Raw genomic sequence first — 19,810 nt, forward strand, 5'->3', positions numbered from 1 at the left:
TTAAGTTTTAATTTTTTTGAAACAAAGTCTATATAGCCTTGCCTAACCTTGAATTCATGAAGATCTACTTGCCTCTGCCTCCCAAGTGCTGGGGTTAAAGGCATGTGGCACCACACCTAGCTGCACCATAATCTTAATTATGGGAATGTGGACTCTGGCTTGTTGGTGCCCTTAGTGTCCTGGAGATGTCCTGGCCGCCCTGCTGTTCCCTACGTGCTGGCCTCAAACTTGCTGCGATTCTTCTGCCTGTTCCTCTAGAGTGCTAGAGTAAACCATCCTGCCTGGCTAAGGGAATAGTTTTTGTTTGATTGACATCCCTAGTAATAATCTGGCAAGAAAATCTGAAAAGTTGTCCTAGCCAAAACGTTTAGAGCCTTGTAAAAGCACACAATTGTTTGGATATTTGATTGGGGAGACCTCTGGTATTCTGAATATCCATTCCAGGGGGGAAAGTCCCAAATCTGAAGTGCTCTGTCTCCATCTACCTCTGTATGTACTCTACTCAGTCTGCACAGTAGTGTCTGATAGACTTCTATTCCAGCCAAATCTGCCCTGCCCTTGTATGCACAAGCTGAGAATGCTTTTGGTTTTAGTGACTTTTTTTTTTTTAAATAAAGTCCAGATAAGGCCAGACCCAGATTAACCTCAAAATTAATTAGCTCAAGTTGGCTTTCAAGTGGGGATATGCACACATCTCCCCTCAGGCTCCTGAGGGCTGAGATCACAAGCTTGTGCTAGTGCACACAGCTTTTGTTTCTCTTTAGTTTCTGTTTTGTTCTTTGTTCGTGCTGAGGATTGAATGCAGAACCTTGTACATTCGAGGCAAGCAGTCTCCTGCCCTACTGTAGCCCTAGCCTCGGGTTTTTCATTTTTAAATAGTCAGGAGGGGCTGGGAAATGGTTCAGTTGGTGAAATGTCTGTCCTGTAAGCTGCAGGACCTGAGTTTGGATCCTTAGCAGTCACGTAAGAAGACACTGCAGTGTGCACCCCAAGTCCTAGCCCTGGGGACCCCTGGAGCTCATTGTCTAGCCAGTGTCACCAAGTTGATGAACCCCAGATACAATGAGAGACTTGTCTCAGAAAATAAGGTTGAGAGTGGGAAAGTCAGAAAGACACCATTGTCTCTCAGGCATGTGTACCACACATGCACAGCAGTGCCCACGTGCAGAGGTGCATACACCCATAGAAAGCCAGAATTCACCCATAGACAGACACAGTGGATAAAATCTGTAGAAGAGTATTTTATGAAAAAATTATACGAAATTCAAATTTCAGTTTAATCAAACTTTTTAGAACATAAATTTGCTTACTCTAAAGATCCCACAGACGGCCAAAGAGGGCTTCAGATGTTTAGGAACTAGAGTTGTGGGTGTTTGTAAGCTGCTTCATGTGGGTGCTAGGAACTGAATCCAAAGTCCTCGGTGAGGGCAAGCAGGTGCTCTTAACTGCTGAGCCACCGCTCCAGCCTCAGCTAGCTCATGTGTTGCTGGAGTTGCTTTTCACTACAGCAGACCTAAGGCTGAGTCCATGAAGTCTGTCAGACTCAGTGTTTACTATCAACTCTCTAGAACCCATGGTGATCCTGGTGTTTGGAGCTCTGTCTCCAGTTCCTGTAGTGTCCCCATCTCTGAGACTTAGACTTGACATGTCCCTATTGACCTGTAGCTTCATTTGGCGCTGTCTGTATATATTAGCTCTGCGTTTGTTTGTACATTGAAAGTCATGGCTGCTTGAAGATGTCTGTGTTTATTTCTGTTTGGCAGACAGAGTTCCCATTCAACTGCCATCTCTCGAAGTGCTGTCGGAGCATGAAGGGGACAGGTAAGTGGACTTGTGTGACCTGTGCAGTTACTGTGTTCTGTCACTAGCAGGGACTTGCCTTTGTCTCTTAGTGCTAGGAACCCAGGAGGAGTGCTTTAGGCTTTCCTGCCTTTTGTTTCTTTTTCTGTCCTTCAGTCTTTTTGCTTATTTTCCTTACAAAATGCTAAGTTACTTTCTGCTCTCATACTTGCTGGTCTATACTCTAACTGACTTATTCAGTACAGCGTCTTGCTATGCAGCTCAGACTGGTGTTTAATTTAATTTGTAGCCCAGGCTAGCTTCAATTTTGTCAGTTCTCTTGCCTCAGATTCCTGGGTCTTGGGATTACAGATTTCTGGCCTTCTGTCAATATTCTAAGTCTCAGTTGATGCTAGGCAGAGTTGATATTCTTTTTAAAATTTAAGACAGTGTCTTCTGTAGCCCAGGCTTGCCTAGAACTTGATATGTAGCTGAGGAACTACTGATCCTCCTGCCTTCGTCTCCCAGTTGACACTGGGGTGCTGAGGTTACAAGCATAAGCCATAAAGGCCTGTCTGTGCTACTTACTTAGACGCTTGCACGCCCACCCAGTCCTGGAACACAGGTCAGTCACTCATGTTGTTTACGGTCTCTTCTGAGTTACTGTTTTTTATTTCTAGAGATCAAGGCGCTGTTAAAGATAATGAAAGCAGTTCGTCCATTATCTTTGCTGAACTCACCCCAGAAAAAGAAAAACCTTTTGGGGAATCTGACATTAAAAATGATAATAACAATTTGGTGGGCTACTCGGCCAACGTAGCGATCAGGAGCAGTCGTGGAAGTGAATCATCCATTGAACTCCAGGAAGACGGCTTGAATGATTTGTCTGTCAGACCAGTTGTCAAGCATCAGCTACTGCTGGGGCATAGCTCAGACTTGGAAGGGAATTTTACATCCACGGATGAGTCTTCTGAAGACAATTTGAACCTGCTGGGGCAGACAGAGGTAGAGCTTCTCCAGATTCCACAGCTGTGTACGAGGTTTGACTGTGCGTTGCGGCCCTTCTTCCTCAGCTGATGTCCTACCTGCTGGTGCTCCATCTTTCCATGTGGTTTTCTTCTGTTTAGTCTCAGAGACCCATGAGGTTCCTTTAGCTGTGTGGTATTTTTCAGATTTGGTTTCTCTCCCCCACCCCCACCCCCACACACAGAGTTTAAGATAGCCCAGGCTGTCCTGGGATGAACTGTGTAGTCAAAGGTGACCTTGAACTTGTGATCCTCTTTCATCTACCTCTATAGTGCCAGAATTACCACACACAGCTTGCACAGTTCTGAGAGTCAAATCTGGGGCTTTGTATATGCTAGCAAGTGCTCTCCTAGCCCATCCCTGGGTCTGCTGCAAGGTCTTTGAAGTTAGCCTCCTTCCTCAGCTCCTTTTAACCTTGTACTGATCCTCCCACAGGGTCAGTGCACCCCTAGATATTCTCTGGCATGCAGTGGAGCTGGAAGCTTCATTCACCACCTATTTCTGATATGTGTTATCAGCATACTATAATATATACATATATTTATGCAGAACAAGTTTGTATTTTTGGAGTGTGACTTTTGGTGACTTCTGTAAGAATATCAGGTCAGTTGTCAGCATCCTTTAATGAGGTAAGTTTGCTGATAGACTCATCAGTGGTGTTAGTGTTTAAGAAACTAGACATTAGTGCCTGGAGAGACAGCTTAGTTGAAAAATGCTTGCCACATAAGCCTGGCCTGAGGTTGATACCCAGAATTTATATATATTTTGTTTCCACCGAGTGAGTGTTAGGATTTCAGACACTCTGCTTGGTGTATGTGGTGCTGGGGATGTTATGAAAGACCTATATAGGGAGAAGTAAATGAACAATCAAATAGAATACTCAAACACAGCATCGTAAGACAAGCCTCCGAAAATGCCATTAGGTTCTGTGTTTGCTGTCTGTTACTGAGCATGGGGTCTGTTCTTATGAGTGGTTTGAGTCCCCAATGAGACTCCATTAGAGAAAACAAAATTTTCCTTTCTGGTGTGGGTTTTTGAAACCACAAAGCCTGTTCTCAGTAACATATCTCTTCCAAGGCCACAACCCCCAATCCTTCCCAAACAATTCCACCAATTGGCACCAAGTATTCAAATAGATGAGCCTTTGGGGGCCATTCTCATTCAAACCACTGTTCCTGCTCACACAGCTGCACTTTGGAGAATACTGGCAGTTGTAGAACCCCATGAAGCTGTTCTGTAATGCTTTATCTTATTAGAGTTTGTGACAGAGCACTTGTAAGGTTCCATCCCTAGTATCATAAGGAAAACCCCCAAGACAAATATCAGCTGTCTATACTGCAAGCAGACCCCATAAGCCTCAGGATCACATCCTCAGTGCCACATTCAAAACCTTCTGCCATTGGATCTGGGGTTGGTCCTTATTCTAGGACATACTTTGTTTTAAGTTGTATTACCAGGCCACCTTGGATTTGCTATATCCTTCTGGGTCATCTTGAACTTGTGATCCTTTTGTTCCCACCTCCTGAGTGCCAGGATTACAGGCATGGGCCCTGTACCCTGCTTGGTGTATGTGGTGCTGGGGATTTTAGGAAAGGTTTCTTGCATGCTAAGCAAGTACTTTACCAACTGAGCCACACCTCCAGCCCTAGGCTACACTGTGATCTCTGTTTATCAGTTTCCTTTAGGAGATTTAGGCTGCAGTTAGTCATGGTGTTTGACCTAGAGTAGGCCAGTGAGTATTCGTTGATAAATGAAGAATATGGGACTTTGGCAGATGGGAACATGCTGTGTGTCCTCTAGGTTCGGTACCACCTGATGTTACACATCCAGATGCAGCTGTGTGAGCTCTCCCTGTGGGACTGGATAGCTGAGAGGAACAAGCGGAGTCGGGAGTATGTAGATGAAGCTGCTTGTAAGTACCATCTTTAAATCTGCATATTTCAGTAGTTTTCAAAAACAACTATGCATTAGTAGTTTATCTGTGATACAGTGTTGGTATTTGTGCTCGTTGATGTTAATTCTCAACTTGACAGGATCTACAGTCACCTGGAGTTCTGTTGACACACGTGGAAAATTATATAGGTTAGATTAGCCTCTGGGGATGCTTGTAAGGGATTATGTTGATTGAGGTGGGAAGGCCTGTCCACTGTGGGAGGCACCATTCCCTGGGTTGTGATCCTGGACCATATGAAAGTGAGACTGTGAGCTGAGTGGTAATAATCCATTCATTTACCTCTGAGTGGAGGTATATAACTCGAGGCTTCAGACTCCTGCTGTGTTAGCATTCCTGTGATGAAAGACTTCATATAACCTTGAACTGTGAGCTGAAGTAAGCCCTTTCTCCCTTGAGGTCCTTTCTGATGGCAATGGGAGAAGAAACTAAGACAGTTTTTGAATAGTAACATGATAGAATTGAAATCACTGATTGTGGATTGAAATTTTAGTGTATATATGTGTGAAATGTACATATCTGTGTGGGTATGTGCTCATTTGTGTGTATGGAGACCAGAGGTTGATTTTAGAGGTCATCTTTCTCAGTCATTCCCCTCCTTAGTTTTGAGACGGTATGTCTTACTGATTTGGCTAGGTTGGCTAGCCAGTGAATTCCAGAGCTGTGCCTGTCTCTGAGTCCAAAGTACCACCTGACAAGTACTTTTAAAACAGCATCTTTAGAGACAAGAAAAAGCTGAAAAACTCACCAGTAGCCATAAGAATTGTAGGAATGATGGTTGAGATTGCAGTCACATACCGACCATGCCTGGCCTTGTTACTAAACTCTGACTGTAGCCAGCATGGTCGGTGGTTCATTAAGTCCCAGCACTTAAGAGGTTGATATAGGAGGTTTCAGGTTGAGTTTCAGGATACAATATGAGACTGTCTTTGATAACAGAAAGGGTTGGTGAGGTGGTTCACTGGTGTTTGTCCCCGAAGCCTGACAGTCTGAGCTGGATCCCTTGGACTCACCTGGTAGGAGAAAACTGACTCCACACATGACCTCTGACCTTCCCACTTGCTTATGACACATGTGTAGCATGCACACACACTCATAAATACACATAACTAAAATTTAAAGAGTTAAAGCCCACAGCCTGCCCTCCTGTTATTGTTACTAAATTTATTAGGGAATGTCCTTAAAGAAGAGTTAGTTTTAGTACAGGACATCCAACATTTTTTTCCCTTTTGGTTTTTCAGGACAGGCTTTCTGCATTACCAGCCTGAGACTAGGCTGGCCTGGAACTCAGAGAGCCGGCTGTCTCTGATTCCTCCAAGTGCTGGGATTAAAGACATACTAGGCTCAGTTTTTTCTTAAACATTTTCATTGATTCTTTGTTTCACGTCCTGCACCCCAATCCCAGTCATCTCCCCATCCCTTTGTATCCACCCTCTACCCTTGCAACCTCCGCCACAAAAAAAAAAAAAAAAAGTATAAAATCCATCTTGTGGAAATTGTAGTGTGTCACAGTGTGTCCCACAGTATAACCTTTTGTCTACACATCTCTATTTGCCAATGTTCAGTCAGAGATGAGGTAGATGTTGGGGTGGGCCAACTCAAAGCCCTGGATCTGGGCCTGCGTGGTAGCTGAGTTGGTCAGCCCCCCACCTCTCTTGTACCTACACCACCAGGGCGAGCTATTCTATACTGCTTGAGATGGCTCACCCATCCCAGCAGCTAGACAGGGGCAAGGTCAGCTCTCCAGTCTCATGTCCTCTGGGCCAGCTCACACCACCTGTACCCACACCACCAAAGCCACCTCTGTGACCTCTGTGCTGCCCAGTCAGGGTGCAGGGCCAGCTCTCCCAACTGCTGACTGCTGCAGGTGGCAAGGGTGAGGCATCGCCTCTTCACCTGTGCTGCCTCAGAGCAGACCAGTGGCAGGGCCAGCTCCCCTGGCTCAAATCTTATACATTGTTTTATGACATTGATTTCTACAAATGTATTAGGCTGCACTTGTAACTATCCTGAGAAACACGAAGTCAGTGGGCCTAAGCTGTTTTAAAACTTGATAGATGACTTTGCTCCTGCCTCCTGTGTTTTTACTCTGTTCATTGCTCAGTCATTTCTAGCAGATGAAGGATGACGATAGAAGCTTAGCCTTGGGAAACATTTATCCCCCTGCCAGCCCCTTTCGGTAATAATGTCTCAGTCAGGTGTGGGCTAGGACAGTAGATTAGTCTTGGACTCCAGCACGCTAAGCGTCTAACAGGATTATGGCTGTAATTTATCCACTTAGTGCCTCATCATTGTTTGGTCAATGCGGTGTCTGGCTGAGCTTAGAGGGACCGTTTGGAAACACAGTGTCAGTGTTGGGTTTCAGTCTGTGATGTTTTCTTTGCTAGCAAAGAATTCTTTCTCCTTAGCTCTATGTTTTAGACCATTCTGAAGTGTTTGACTGTTTAAGTGACAAAGTTTAATCTGTTGAGAAATTTTTAACATTTCTATGTTAATGTCATTTAATAAGTTAAAAAAAAAAATAGAAACATGAAGCCATTTGTTTTTAAAATTCCAGGTCCCTATGTTATGGCCAGTGTTGCAACAAAGATTTTTCAAGAATTGGTGGAAGGGGTCTTTTACATCCATAACATGGGCATTGTCCACAGAGATCTGAAGGTAAGCCAGGCTGCTAGGCTTGTGAACACAGCAGTGGTGTCTCATGGGGTGACTCGATGTGGCTATGGTGTACAGTGAGGCCACATGCCTTCATTCATCTTTTAGGAGGTTGCTGTCATATAACTTGTTACCCCAAATGTCCACAACTCCTGGTTGGGAGGGTGGCTCAGTCGGTCAAGTGTCTGTCATGCAAGCACAAAGCCTTGAGTTTGTGTCTCTAGAATCCACCTGAAAAGTCAGGTACAGTAGCACAGGCCTAGAGTCTCAGTGCTAGGGAAGCAGAGACAAGAGGAGTCTTGGGGCTCACTAGCCATCAGTCAGATCATTATCTGAGGAAGGTGTCCACTGCCAACTTTTGGCCTCTGTATACATAGATGTGTACACATGTGCGCTTGCACGTACACACACACACACACAAACACACACACACACACACATATAAAGCAACCTGCCCCTCAAAACTTAAAAAAAAAAAAAAATTTAAAGCCCTTAGATTGAATTTAAAAGCAGTAATTTGGGGTCATTTAAATATTGTCTTAAAGTATGAATATAGTAAGGTGTATATACTGCTTTCTAATATAAATGGTAAATGTACTCAGTGTTTGCAGTGGTGGTGGTTGCTTTAATCCTAGCACTTGGGAAGCAGAGGTGAGCAGATCTCGGTGAGTTTAAGACCAGCCTGGTCTATAGAACAAGCTCTAGGACTTCCAGGGCTATACAAAGAGAAAACAAACCAACCAAGCATCTGGCACACATCTTTTTTTCCAGCACTAGAGGCTAGTCCAGAGCGCCTCAGGGCTATGTAGTGAATTGTGTCTCAAGGACCTAAACTACAACTCCACAAATCCCTCAGACCAAACCAAAATGAAATACTAATCCAGCAGACGAGAGGATCGGTTAACTTGAGGTTAGTCTGGAGTACATAAGTGAGATCTTATCTCACAAAACCAAAATAAGCCACCCACAAAGCAAACAAACAATACTCCCATAGGGAGTGTTTTAGTTTTAATTAACTAAACACCATCAAGGAGAGACAGAAGGCACTTTCTTTTTTGGCTGATACATCTTAAAGCAATTAGCTCACTGTTCAGGCCAGAATGAAATCATAGGAAAGGTATTTAAATGAAACTTTTGAAGACCATGAGAGTTAATGTGTGAGTCACTTTAATTTTTTGGAGGGCCTAAGGACCAGTAGCTTGTGTGCTGCAGTGTAAAGTGGAGCCCGGGTGTTTCTGGGACCTGACTAGCCAGGAAATCTGAGTTGCTGAGGTTCTCTATACCGAGGACATGGGGCTCTCATTTCAGCAGGTAGGTGAAGTCGTAAATGCCATATATGGAGTTCCAGAGCTTCGCAGGGAGCAGCTTCTTGAGGTGGAATTTGTACTTCTCCCCATAAACATTTCTGATGTTTCTCTTACAGATGGCCTCTAGGGTTAAAGGTTTCTTTGATAACTTTATTAGGGTTTCCCTTAGGAGGTGGAATTCTGGCAGCATGATCCCTGCTGGGAGAGCCCCATGTTTATTGCTCAGTCTTAAGGGATAAGTGCGATAAAGCAGCCTGGCCAAAAGCGTCACATCTCTGATGTTTGAACTGCGCTGAAGGTACATATAAATCGGAGATTCCCCATTTCTTGTCAAGATGTTAACGTTAGCCTCAAATTCCAGCAAGAGGTTGATGATCACCTCTCTGCCTCCAAAGCAGGCCTCATGCAGAGCTGTCTGGCCTTCGTGGTCCTGGGCATTGACCTGGGCTCCATGGTTTAGCAGCAGACGGATGCAGCCCACCCCCGCTGCCAGCAGTCGGCCAGCTTTGCTTGATGCGGTGCACACTGCCAGCTTCAGAGCTGTGTTTCCAGTAGATGAGATGGCACAGTTCACATTGGCCCCGCAGGCAATGAGTGTCTCTATCATGCTTTTGTTCAGTATATCTGCAGCCATGTGGAGGGGTGTCATGCTGGATTCATTAATAGCATTGACCTGGGCACCATTATGAGCCAAAAAGGAGAGAACTGGATAGGTCCCATATGTTATGGCCAGGTGGAGGGGTGAATGTTTGTTGCTGTTTTCTACACGGGCATTAACTTGAGCTCCGTGGTCACACAAAATGCGCAGACACAAGACAGCGTTGTTCTGAATGTCCGTCAGGATCTTTTGGATTTGAGTGCTGGGTTTGGTCCAAGTGGTAGAAGTGACTGGCCAGTTCAGCAGCATCAGGTGAAGAGCAGTGAGGCCTTGGGCGTCCCTGGAAGGGATTTACCACATATTAAGCTGGGTGCACCTCATTGAGGGCCAGTGAGGAGCCCTGATAGCAGAGGATACCTGCTACTTCATCCTTCATATCTCCCCCCCCCCTTCTCTCACAAATGAACTTGTGAACATCTAGAATATTCATAGCTTATAGCAAAGTCCTGCCTAAAAAACCCCAAAACACAGCAACACAGATTGCCAATACTTCTTTAAAATAAGGAACAGGGCTTAGGGAGGTAGCTGAGTCAGTAAAGTGCCTGTCATCCAAAGGAAGACTTGAGTTCATTCTCCAGCATGATGTAACCCAGTGCTAGGTTGTGGGGTGACGATAACTCTATTCTTGAATGCTCTCCAACTTACTTTTGAGGCAATGTCTCAACTGAATCTGAAACTGGCTAGCAAGGGAGCTCCATCGCCCATGTGTTCCTTCCCCCACGACCCGGCACTGGGTTACATCACGCTGGAGAATGAACTCAAGTCTTCCTTTTTTTAAAGAAATAAGGATTTTTTTTTTTTTAGGTCCCTGCCGAGTGGAGCCTAGGTTCTTAGGGAAACCTGTTTAAGCTTGGTTGCTCCTTCTGGGACTTTGGCTGTCCCTTGGTTGTTTCTGTATTGTTTCTGTATCCCCGGCATTGTGCATGGTTCTGGACTAGCTCACTGGGTATTCTGTAAAAATGCAGGACTTTGCTGTGAGCTCTGAATGTTCTAGAAGTGAACACTGAAGGGCTAGAACTCCCATTTACTCAGCTTCCTGACTTGTCTTCTCCCTGACGTGCTCACTTACAAGCGTAGGAGGGTAGATGCAGGACTTGGATCTGGATGCCTGCATTTCTCAAATCACTGAAGTCTGTTCCTCTTCAGGCCCTGTCTAACCCATGTGGGATGAGTTGGCTCCCATCTCAGGATTGCCTCCAAAATGTGACAGAAAGGGGGAGAGTTTATCATGAGAATTTGACTGCTCCCCTGGCATTAGAAGCTGGTTTTCAGTTCACCCAGACTTACCTGTGTGAGGGCCTGCGGCTGGTGTTTGGAGGCTTTTACACTCTGGATGGAAGCTGGCGGGATAGAGGGCTGAATGAGTGCGGGTGTGGGCAGTGTTCTGGAGAGGTGCAGAGCCTCGCTCACCTGGGGACCATGCTTAGTTTTAGGGCAGGAAACTAACTGGCTTTGAGGAGCCCCTAAGTGATGGGGTGAGTTGGAAGCTCAGGCTGAGACAGGCAGCCATGGAGAGGATTGACCAAATTTGAGCTGGTGGTACCAGAAGAGGTGCAAGCCAAGGTTGGTTGGGTGGATTTTTCTGGTAGTGTTATAAAATCAGGTGAGTGTGAGCAAGATGAACTTTACTCTGATGAAGTTAGTGGTCCATTGGAGTGTGATAAGAAAGCCCACCATCGATTTGCCCCAGCCCCACCCCATACTGTCAGATTTCCTGAGTGCCATAGTCCTGACTCACTGTGTTTTCTACAGCTCAGTCATTATTTTGTGACAGTTCTTTAGCTGCCTGGCTATCATTCTTGTATTAGTCCTAGTTTTTCAGTCCCTCGCCTTGTCAGTAAAGTAAGTTTCATAATTTGTATGCAGAATGGGACACGTATCATTTGAACCAACACACACATACACACACCTCCTCACTTAGGCTTGACAGCATGCTGAGGTCACTTACCTTACTTCTGGGTCAGCACCATGTTGTAACAAGCAGAGCAAACTTTGTGGCTTTCGGTATTCGGCGGCCAGATGGACGGGAAAAATGGGCTGTGTCTGCTGCAGGGAAACCACGGTGCATTCATTACAAACACGGTGACAAGTGCACTCAGCGTGGCGTGACCCACCGTCTGAGGACTTTGGCATTGGTTTGGCTTTGCTTCAGTTCACCCACTGAGATGTTGTGTTCTGTCTGTTTTTGTTTTACTTTTTTGGAGAAAGTTTCCTTGTGTAGACTGGGCCTCGAACTCAGAGATCCACCGTCTCTGCTTCCTAAGGCATGTGCCACCATTCCTGGCTAAAGCTTTTCTTCTTGTGTTTAAATGACCCATGACTGGCGGATTTAAATTACAGACTCTGGGTTTTAGAACTGGGCATGTTAGTGCACACCTGTAAATAATCCTAGCTGGGAGGTGGAGGTGAGCGGAAGTACAAGGCCTTCTCTGGCTATAAAATCAGCAGCAAATTGCTTTGAAATCATTTAGTCCTTAAATTAACCCACAAGTTGAATACAAGTACATTTTTTAGGTCTTGCCAAAGCCATTATCAGCTGCAAAACGTGTGTGTCCAAGGTTTCACAGGTTCTGCAGCGCATGTTCTTACTGTGATTAGCAGAGTGGATTACACTAGTTCTGCAACTAGACCGTGCCTGCAAGGTGACAGGCAAGCAAGACAAAGGAGGGGGTCACTTCCTTTATTTTGGAAAAGAAAATGGAGAAAGCTAATTACAAAAGCAATAATCAGCCAGCTTTGTGGCTCATTCCCGTAATTCCAGCACTGGGAGGTGGAGGTGGAAGGATTGTTGCATGCTGTAGACCAGCTTGGATAAGGTGGAGAGTTCTCGGGCAGCCTGGACTATAGAGTAAGAGCCAGCCTCAGACAAACAAACCAAGAGTCTAGGAAGGTGTGTATAAGAAGTGAAAAAGAATTCACCTACATGGCTCCACCACTGTGGGTGTATTGAGAGGAGGAGGAGGAGATTTCAGCCATCCCTGTGTGGTGAGCAGGAGTTGCAGGCCAGGGTATACTGGGCCTACCTGATGGTCTGCTGAGCCCTATGTTTTGTGAAGTCCTCCAAAGTGCTGGGAGTAAAGGGGTGTGGCCACCACTTCCTGCCCTTTGTTTAAAGTGACTGAGAGTGGGGAGTACCTGGCTCAGTAGTCTGTAGCTGGTAGAGCTGGCCAGGATGGTCAGGGGCTGGTTGACAGGGTGGTTTCTGAGGAGTGTCTTGATTGTGTTACAGTCTTCCTTGATGATGGCCTCGTAAAGTTTGCAGTGCAGTGCAGTGCCCAGGCTCTCCTCCAGCAACATGGCACTGTCAGCCGCCAGGCCTCTGCTTCCCCTCTTGGTTATGTTTCCCATGAGAACGGTTTTTAGAGCGTGGGCTTACAGGTGAGGGAGGCTGCTATGGAATCGTCAGTTTCCTCTCTTATGATGATGATCCCTTCGGCTCAATTCTAGAACTGTTCTAGAATTGTATTTGTCAACAGAATCCTTTGGGTTTTTTTTCCTTTTTGTTTGTTTTGTTTTTTCAGTATTTTTGAGACAGGCTTTCTCTGTATAGCCTTGGCTGTCCTAAAATTCTCTGTGTAGATCAGGCTGGCCTCAAATGCAGACATCCACCAGCCTCTGCCTCCCAAGGGCTGGGATTAAAGGTGTGCACTGGATCCAGTCCTATAGTGGAGCCAGGACTTTGTTCCCTCATTGTAATCTAACAGGACCAGTGAGAAGGCCATGTCTAACACCACCTGAGCTCTGTCTTAGCGATCCACACAGGATCCACACGGTGGGACTCCTACAGGTTATCCTCTGACCTCGCTCCTCATTCCTGCCATGCATACACATTTTAAAAAATTATTTAGTTATTTAAGGTTGATGAGTGCACTATAGCTGTCCTCAGGCACCAGAAGAGGGAATCAGATCCCATTACAGATGGTTGTGAGCCACCATAAGGTTGCTGGGAATTGAACTCAGGACTTCTGGAAGAACAGTCAGTGCTCTTAACCCCTGAGCCATCTCTCCAGCCCTGCATACACAATTTTTAAAAAACAAAACTCTCAGCAGGACCAAAACAGAGTAGGACATATATTAACATAAAAGTGAATTACATTTAATGTAAGATTTCAACTTTTAATCTGTTTGCTTTAATTTTAGGAAAATCTTTTCTCCCAGTTACATGGTAATGTTGCTGTTGCTGTTATTCCAAACAGTCTCTTGTAGCTCTGGCTTGCTTCAAACTGGCTGTGTAGCTGAGGAGGACCTTCTGATCTTGCCACCACCTCTCTAGTGCTGGATTGCAGATATGTGCTACTTTTCGCGTTGCTGGAGCAGAACACCCTGCTTTCCTTTTTCATGCTAGGCAAGCACTCTGTCTTCTGTCTCCTTTGAAGTTTTAATTTAGAAAATTAAAACTTGTTCCTGAGTGGACAGCACTTGGCGTGTGAATGTATGTGTAGCATGTAAGTGTGTGTGTGTAGTATGTGTGTCTGGTGTGAGTGTATATGTGGCATTGCTCAGTGTGTGTGTGTGGTATGAGTGTATATGTGGTGTGGTGTTGTGTGTGTCAGCCAGAGGATTTTAGATGGTGTGCTCTATCACTCTCTTCCTTGTTCAGGTGCAGAGTCTCCCTGAACCTGGAGCCAGGAGGCTGACAGCTATCGAGCCCTAGAAATCCTCGTGTCTTCCATACGATGCTAGGGTTACAGGCACTCCTGGAGCCACACCCAGCATTCTACTGAGTGTTACACTTGAACTCTGTTCCTTGTGTTTGTACAGCCAACACTCTTACTCACTGTGCCACCCCCTCAGACCAGCTTCTTTCCGTTTGTTTGATAGAGGACTTTTGTTGTATAGTCCTTGATAACCCAGGACTCAAGGATGTAAACCTAACTGGCTACATATTCACCATGGTCCTCCTGCCTCTGCCTCCCAGTTGTGACATTACAGGTGTAAGCCTCCATGCCTGGCACTCAGCAACTCTTAAGTTTTCACAAAACTGAGTTGACTTCTCTTATTTGTAGCCTAGAAATATCTTTCTTCATGGCCCTGATCAGCAAGTAAAAATAGGAGACTTTGGTCTGGCCTGTACAGACATCATTCAGAAGAATGCAGATCAGACCAACAGTAATGGGAAAGGTAGGAATTTATTTATTCACTATTTTATTTTGCATTTAAACATAGTTGAACGGTTCCTACATACTGAGAATCTGAAAGCTTTCATAAGCAAAGCTTAGTTGAGGCGTTTTCTCACGTTACCGTAAGTAGCTTAATGGCTTTTCCAATCGTAGGAATGCCAACACATACATCCAGAGTGGGGACTTGTCTCTATGCATCACCTGAGCAGTTGGAAGGATCCGAGTATGATGCCAAGGTACTGTTTGCTTTCCCCCTTTCCTCTATCTGTCAAGGGATTAGAACGAGTAGAGCCATACATGCAGTTCGGTGGCAGAGGTGTTCTGGCCATAGCTGAGTCCTGCAGTGATCCGTCACAAGCCAGCAAGAACATTCCCAAGGCTGGAGAGCTGGTTTGGCTGAAATCACACACACACACTCACACACAGTGAAAATCAAAAAAAAGAAAAGATTCCTTTTCAGCCAACTGCATGTGTGTTCTCCTTTAAGCTATGTGATTATTTCAAATTCCATAGGTGTCACTAAACGTTGAGGTCAGCCTTCTCTTTAAAATGTCACCATTCATGTCAGGAAGCTGGACTTCATCCAAGTCTCTTCAGCCATTCATTCTGACTTCAAACTTAGGTAAACAGATGTCTGGGGAAGTGTGTCACCAACTCTTCTTGAAAGAGTGCACAGATACTGTAAGGTCTTAACACTTTTTATTTCTTGAAAAATGTTAAAAGCCTTTACAGTTTTATTTTTAAAACATTCTACTTTTCCCTCTAGTACTTTACTGGGTTTTGTTTTTGGGTACTGAGGATTGAGACCATGCCTTGCTTGTTCCAGTCAGGTGCTCTACCACTGAGGTGTGCCCCCCAAACTCCTTTTTAATTTTGTAAGACAGGATCTATACAGCCCAGCCTAGCTTCCAACTGATGATTCTCCCACCCCAACACCCTAAGTGCTGGGATTGCAGACCTGGTACCATTTCTGGTTCTTGAAATAACTCCCTTCTTTACTATAGCAGCCTAGTCAGTGATGTTTGATGAATCATCTCTTTCTGCTTTGTAGTGACTGAAAAAGAGTTGCCAGGAAAACTCATTGCTGCCCTTAAGAGCCTGTCTTCCTAGTAAATTGCTAGGAAAAGTAGGACAGTTTTCTGCAGGTAACAAGAATGCATGGTTCTCAGCACCTATCTCAGGCTGTCACAGAACTGGAATTCCAGTTCCAGGGATCTGGTGCCTTCTTCTGGCTTCTTTGGACACACACACACACAAAATGAAAAAAAAAGTGTTCAATTATGAGTAGTGTCAGAGGGTTAGCCTTAGTAGGACCTGGTGACAGTCTGCTGTTGCTAATACTAGGAATTGTGAGTTTGGTCATTTTGCCTGGGTCACTCTGTTAGGCCTGGATTATAGTGGGGTGGTGGGACAATGTCCCTGGTGTATAGGGCAATGACTGTTGTGTCTTTTGGGAGATACTCCTGTCCTTCATCTGACCATTATCTTCCAAGTTCATGTACACCCTCTGGGTATCAAAGGGACAGGGCTAAAGTCTCAGATACCTCTTCTCTGAGGCAGATTCCTGCTTTTGAGGCCAGAGACCCCCTGCTGTTCCATTCTTTGAGGATGCTGTAATTCCTCCTTGGACAACCTTACTTGAGAGGATGTACTGTTAGAGTTGCTCTCCTAACTTTATAACACACCTTTACATGCCCCCTTTTCCTCCTCTGCAGTCAGATATGTACAGCTTGGGTGTGATCCTGCTTGAGCTCTTTCAGCCATTCGGGACAGAAATGGAGCGAGCAACAGTCTTAACAGGCGTAAGGACTGGTCGGATTCCAGAATCCCTCAGTAAAAGGTGTCCAGTGCAAGCCAAGTATATCCAGCTCCTAACTGGGAGGAATGCATCACAGAGACCATCTGCTCTTCAGCTGCTGCAGAGTGAACTTTTCCAAACTCCTGGAAATGTATGTAACATTCCTTTTTTAATATTACTGAACATTTACTTTGGGTTGGGCATAATCCTGAGTCAGTCTGTCAGTCAGTCTGTCTATCCATTTGTCCATCCATCTATCTTACCTATCTACAGGGTCCCATACTATATAGTCCAGATGACCCTGAGCCCCTGAACTCAGAACGGTCCTCGCTGCCTCTGAGTGCTGGGATTGCAGACATAAGCTTGTCTTTCAGTCGGCTCACAACTCTGAGGTTGAGGTTGACATTGCTAATCTCCCTTTCACAGATAAGGAAGTAAAGATTTAAGTTAAAATGTCGCACAGTGATAGACACTGTTCCTACTAAAAGCACATTATACTCATTGTAATTTAGAAAACTAGCTGTCTAGCTCTTGAGTCTATTTGCCCTTAGCTCTCAGGCTGTTTTATATGTTAGGAATTCCTTGGCAGAAACCTCCCTTTGCTGGTGAGATGGCTCAGCAGTTAAAGGCACTTGGCAGACAAACCTCACATCCCAAATTGGATTCCTCAGAACCCATGGATGGAAAGGAAAACAGACCACCCCACAAAAGCTTGTCCTCTGACCCCCATGCTCCATAGCATGTGTACTTCTCCCCAGCCATAAACACATACCTAATAGTAAACAAAACCCTTCCCTGTGTCAGGATTAGCTCACACCCATCATGTCTTCAAAGTAATTTTAAGTACAGAGTATCAAACCAGCATCTTTGCTTCACAGCATCCAGTGAAGTCTAACATTTTTTTCATGCTGAGGAAAGTATGAAGCTCAAAATAGAATTTGTGTTAGTTGTGAATTGAAACAAAGTAGTTAAACCTATACTTGGTTGTCTAAATTTCAGGTACTGAATTGATACAGAACCCATAGGCATACGTAAGCAGTGGCTCACTGCCAACACTGTTCTAAACTTAGACTAGGCTGGAGGTTTCTTGACTGTTTTGGGTGGTGGTTGTTGTTTTCTGTTCTCATATAACACCAGGAGGAATGTTTTATTTTTTCTTTCCTAACTATGGGTTTCCCTAGACAGTTGTACTAATGTTCTCGGTAAAAAGGGCAGTGATTCTAAGCAGAAATGGACAGTAGTGGTAGGCCTGGCCTCTGCATAGATTTCAGCATGCACTGTTTGAAACTGGCTTTTTCCTGCCATATTGCTATGTTGCCAAGATACCGTCTCCACTGCATGTTGAAATAGTAGCTAAGTCATCCTTATCTTGCTCTAGAAACCTAAGTTTTCACTAAAGGTTGATTCAAAATATATTCTTTAGTGAGGCTGGCCAGCCTTGACATTGCACCATAAGTTCATGACACTTTGCATGACAACCATGGAACCAAGTTACAAGTGTGTATGTGCATAGGTATACATATACACACATATATCATGTTTTAACTAGGTTACAATTCTGTGTTGGGCCACATTTCACAGCTGCCTACAGTCTCATGCAGTCAGTCAGTGGCCTATGGGCCCTAGGTTGGTCCTGGGTGTCTAGTACTTTGCTACTGAAAGTATAGTCTCTAGACCAGCAGCAAGCAGCAGCCAGGAATTTGCATTTGAACAGGAGCCACAGGTTATGCTTAGTATCTGGATAGCAGGGCATGTCAAGCATTCTAGCTGTGGACTCCAGGTCAGCAAAAGAATGTACTGTGAGCATCTGATAGCATTTTCTGACCCTCTCCAACGCACTTCCCTAACCAACTGACAAATCCTGTAAGGACAAGGGGTAATGTTCTTCATTTTATGGCTCCCAGAAGTAATTATGATTGGCACTAGCTTGTGACCCATTTATAGTATTTGAAAGACAGCTGGGAACTGGGGAGGTGGCTAAGAAAGGTGCTTCCTTCAGAACATCAGTGCCGTAAAAACAGCTGAGCAATTAAGGGTCCTTATTGTCAAGTGTGGTCATCAGTCCTATCCTTGGACACACGTAGTGGAAGGATGGACCGGCAAATCTCTTCTGATCGCTACACATGCATCCTAGTACACATATACCCCATACAAAAAATGTTACGATCTAATTTCTAAATTAAAAAGCAAAACAATTTAAATAGCCAGGTTTGGTGGCGTGCACCTATAATCCTAGTGGTGGTGAGATGGGAGGTGGAAAGAAGATCTTTGCAAGTTCATGATCCAGCTAGTTTGGCCTGGGTGACAAGTGACGTTCCAAGTCAATGCCTTGTGAGTTAACAGTCGAACCACCAAGTACTGACAAACTTTGAAGGAAGACTCCTGATGAGCTGCAGACATAATCTTTGTTAATGGAGCGGGCTGAGGAGTATCATTTAATTACAGTCGGTACTCTGTGGCAACTTGACACTTGAGCCTTGTGGGGTGACAACTAGCATTCAGACTGTGACAGCTTCTGTTGAGGCACAGCAAGGGATGTATGAACACTTCAAAGGCCAGGCCATTTTAATGGAGTCTAAAATGTTTTCTTTCCAGGTTAATCTCACATTGCAGATGAAGATTATAGAGCAAGAAAAGGAAATTGAAGAACTAAAGAAGCAACTAAGCCTCCTTTCTCAGGACAAAGGGCTGAAGAGATGAGAGGGGAAATGAGGGCCTACCTGCATTGCCTGAACCGTGTTGTCAACCATGTGAAAGTGGACTTACATTCTTAAAACAGTCAACAGGAATGTACACTTTCAACCCTTAGCTGGTGTGACTCCCAAGTGCACTGAGCAAACCTGTATAAAGATGTAAAAGGATCCCTCAAGGAACACTTCCATGACCCAAGATTGGACTAAATTAAGCCTCTTCCTCCCACCTTGCCCAAATTTTGATTCCTGAATTTCCTACTTCAGTGTTACTGCCCAGCCCTGAATCTTACGGTAAGGTACCACTCTTTGTTTAAGCTCTGCCTATTGACTGTCCTGTCTTCCCAAAAGTTGTGTTATAGAAAACAGCGTTCTCTCCCCCAACTTCTTGCCTCCAGGATGTATGCCAGCCTGGCCGCTGTCACTGTGACAGCTGCAGTCTTCCCTGGTCTTTTCATACTGCTGCCACGGCCAGTTACCAACAAGACACTTGATCACTCCTTGGCTCCAAACTTCTGTGGGCTGTTCACTGCCTGGAAGGTCAGAGTTCAGCTTCTTAGCACAGTGGACTATCCCCAGCCCTTCTGTTCTCTATCCACTTGGCATCATCCTGCAGCTTGCCCTGAAGTGATCTTAGCAGCTGAGATGTCTTCTACTTTTATGTTGTGTGGCCTCCCATGATCCATTTTCTTCTTAAAGCCTCAACTCCCAGACTACCAGAAAATCTCAGATAGCAATCCCTGGTGCCAGAAACTGCCTGCCCCTGGCTGGCAGTCATCTCAGTGCATTGCACTTGGCTTTACCGACTTTAAAATAAAATAAAATA

The 19,810-nt window shown here is 44.9% G+C and overlaps 2 protein-coding genes across 2 annotated transcripts in view; one reads left to right on the forward strand and one right to left on the reverse strand.

The window, feature by feature from the left end:
* The window catches only part of EIF2AK1 (eukaryotic translation initiation factor 2 alpha kinase 1), a 32,185-nt gene extending 12,400 nt beyond the window's left edge, over nt 1-19,785 (forward strand). Inside the window, exons 8-15 of the mRNA XM_080941254.1 lie at nt 1,764-1,821; nt 2,460-2,784; nt 4,606-4,717; nt 7,314-7,414; nt 14,383-14,497; nt 14,650-14,732; nt 16,212-16,445; nt 18,890-19,785. Of these exons, the coding sequence (XP_080797380.1) occupies nt 1,764-1,821; nt 2,460-2,784; nt 4,606-4,717; nt 7,314-7,414; nt 14,383-14,497; nt 14,650-14,732; nt 16,212-16,445; nt 18,890-18,994 (1,133 nt within the window). The 3' untranslated portion in view covers nt 18,995-19,785. The remainder of the gene's footprint in view (nt 1-1,763; nt 1,822-2,459; nt 2,785-4,605; nt 4,718-7,313; nt 7,415-14,382; nt 14,498-14,649; nt 14,733-16,211; nt 16,446-18,889) is intronic.
* Nucleotides 8,711-12,724, reverse strand: ANKRD61 (ankyrin repeat domain 61; the record flags this gene model as incomplete). Its single annotated transcript, XM_080940494.1, has 3 exons — nt 8,711-9,656; nt 11,325-11,422; nt 12,512-12,724. The coding sequence occupies 3 exons, from the start codon at nt 12,722-12,724 to the stop codon at nt 8,711-8,713; spliced, it is 1,257 nt and encodes a 418-aa protein (XP_080796620.1).
* Nucleotides 19,786-19,810: the final 25 nt, after the last annotated feature.

Source organism: Micromys minutus (assembly GCF_963924665.1).
Source record: "Micromys minutus genome assembly, chromosome: 29".
NCBI lineage: Eukaryota > Metazoa > Chordata > Mammalia > Rodentia > Muridae > Micromys > Micromys minutus.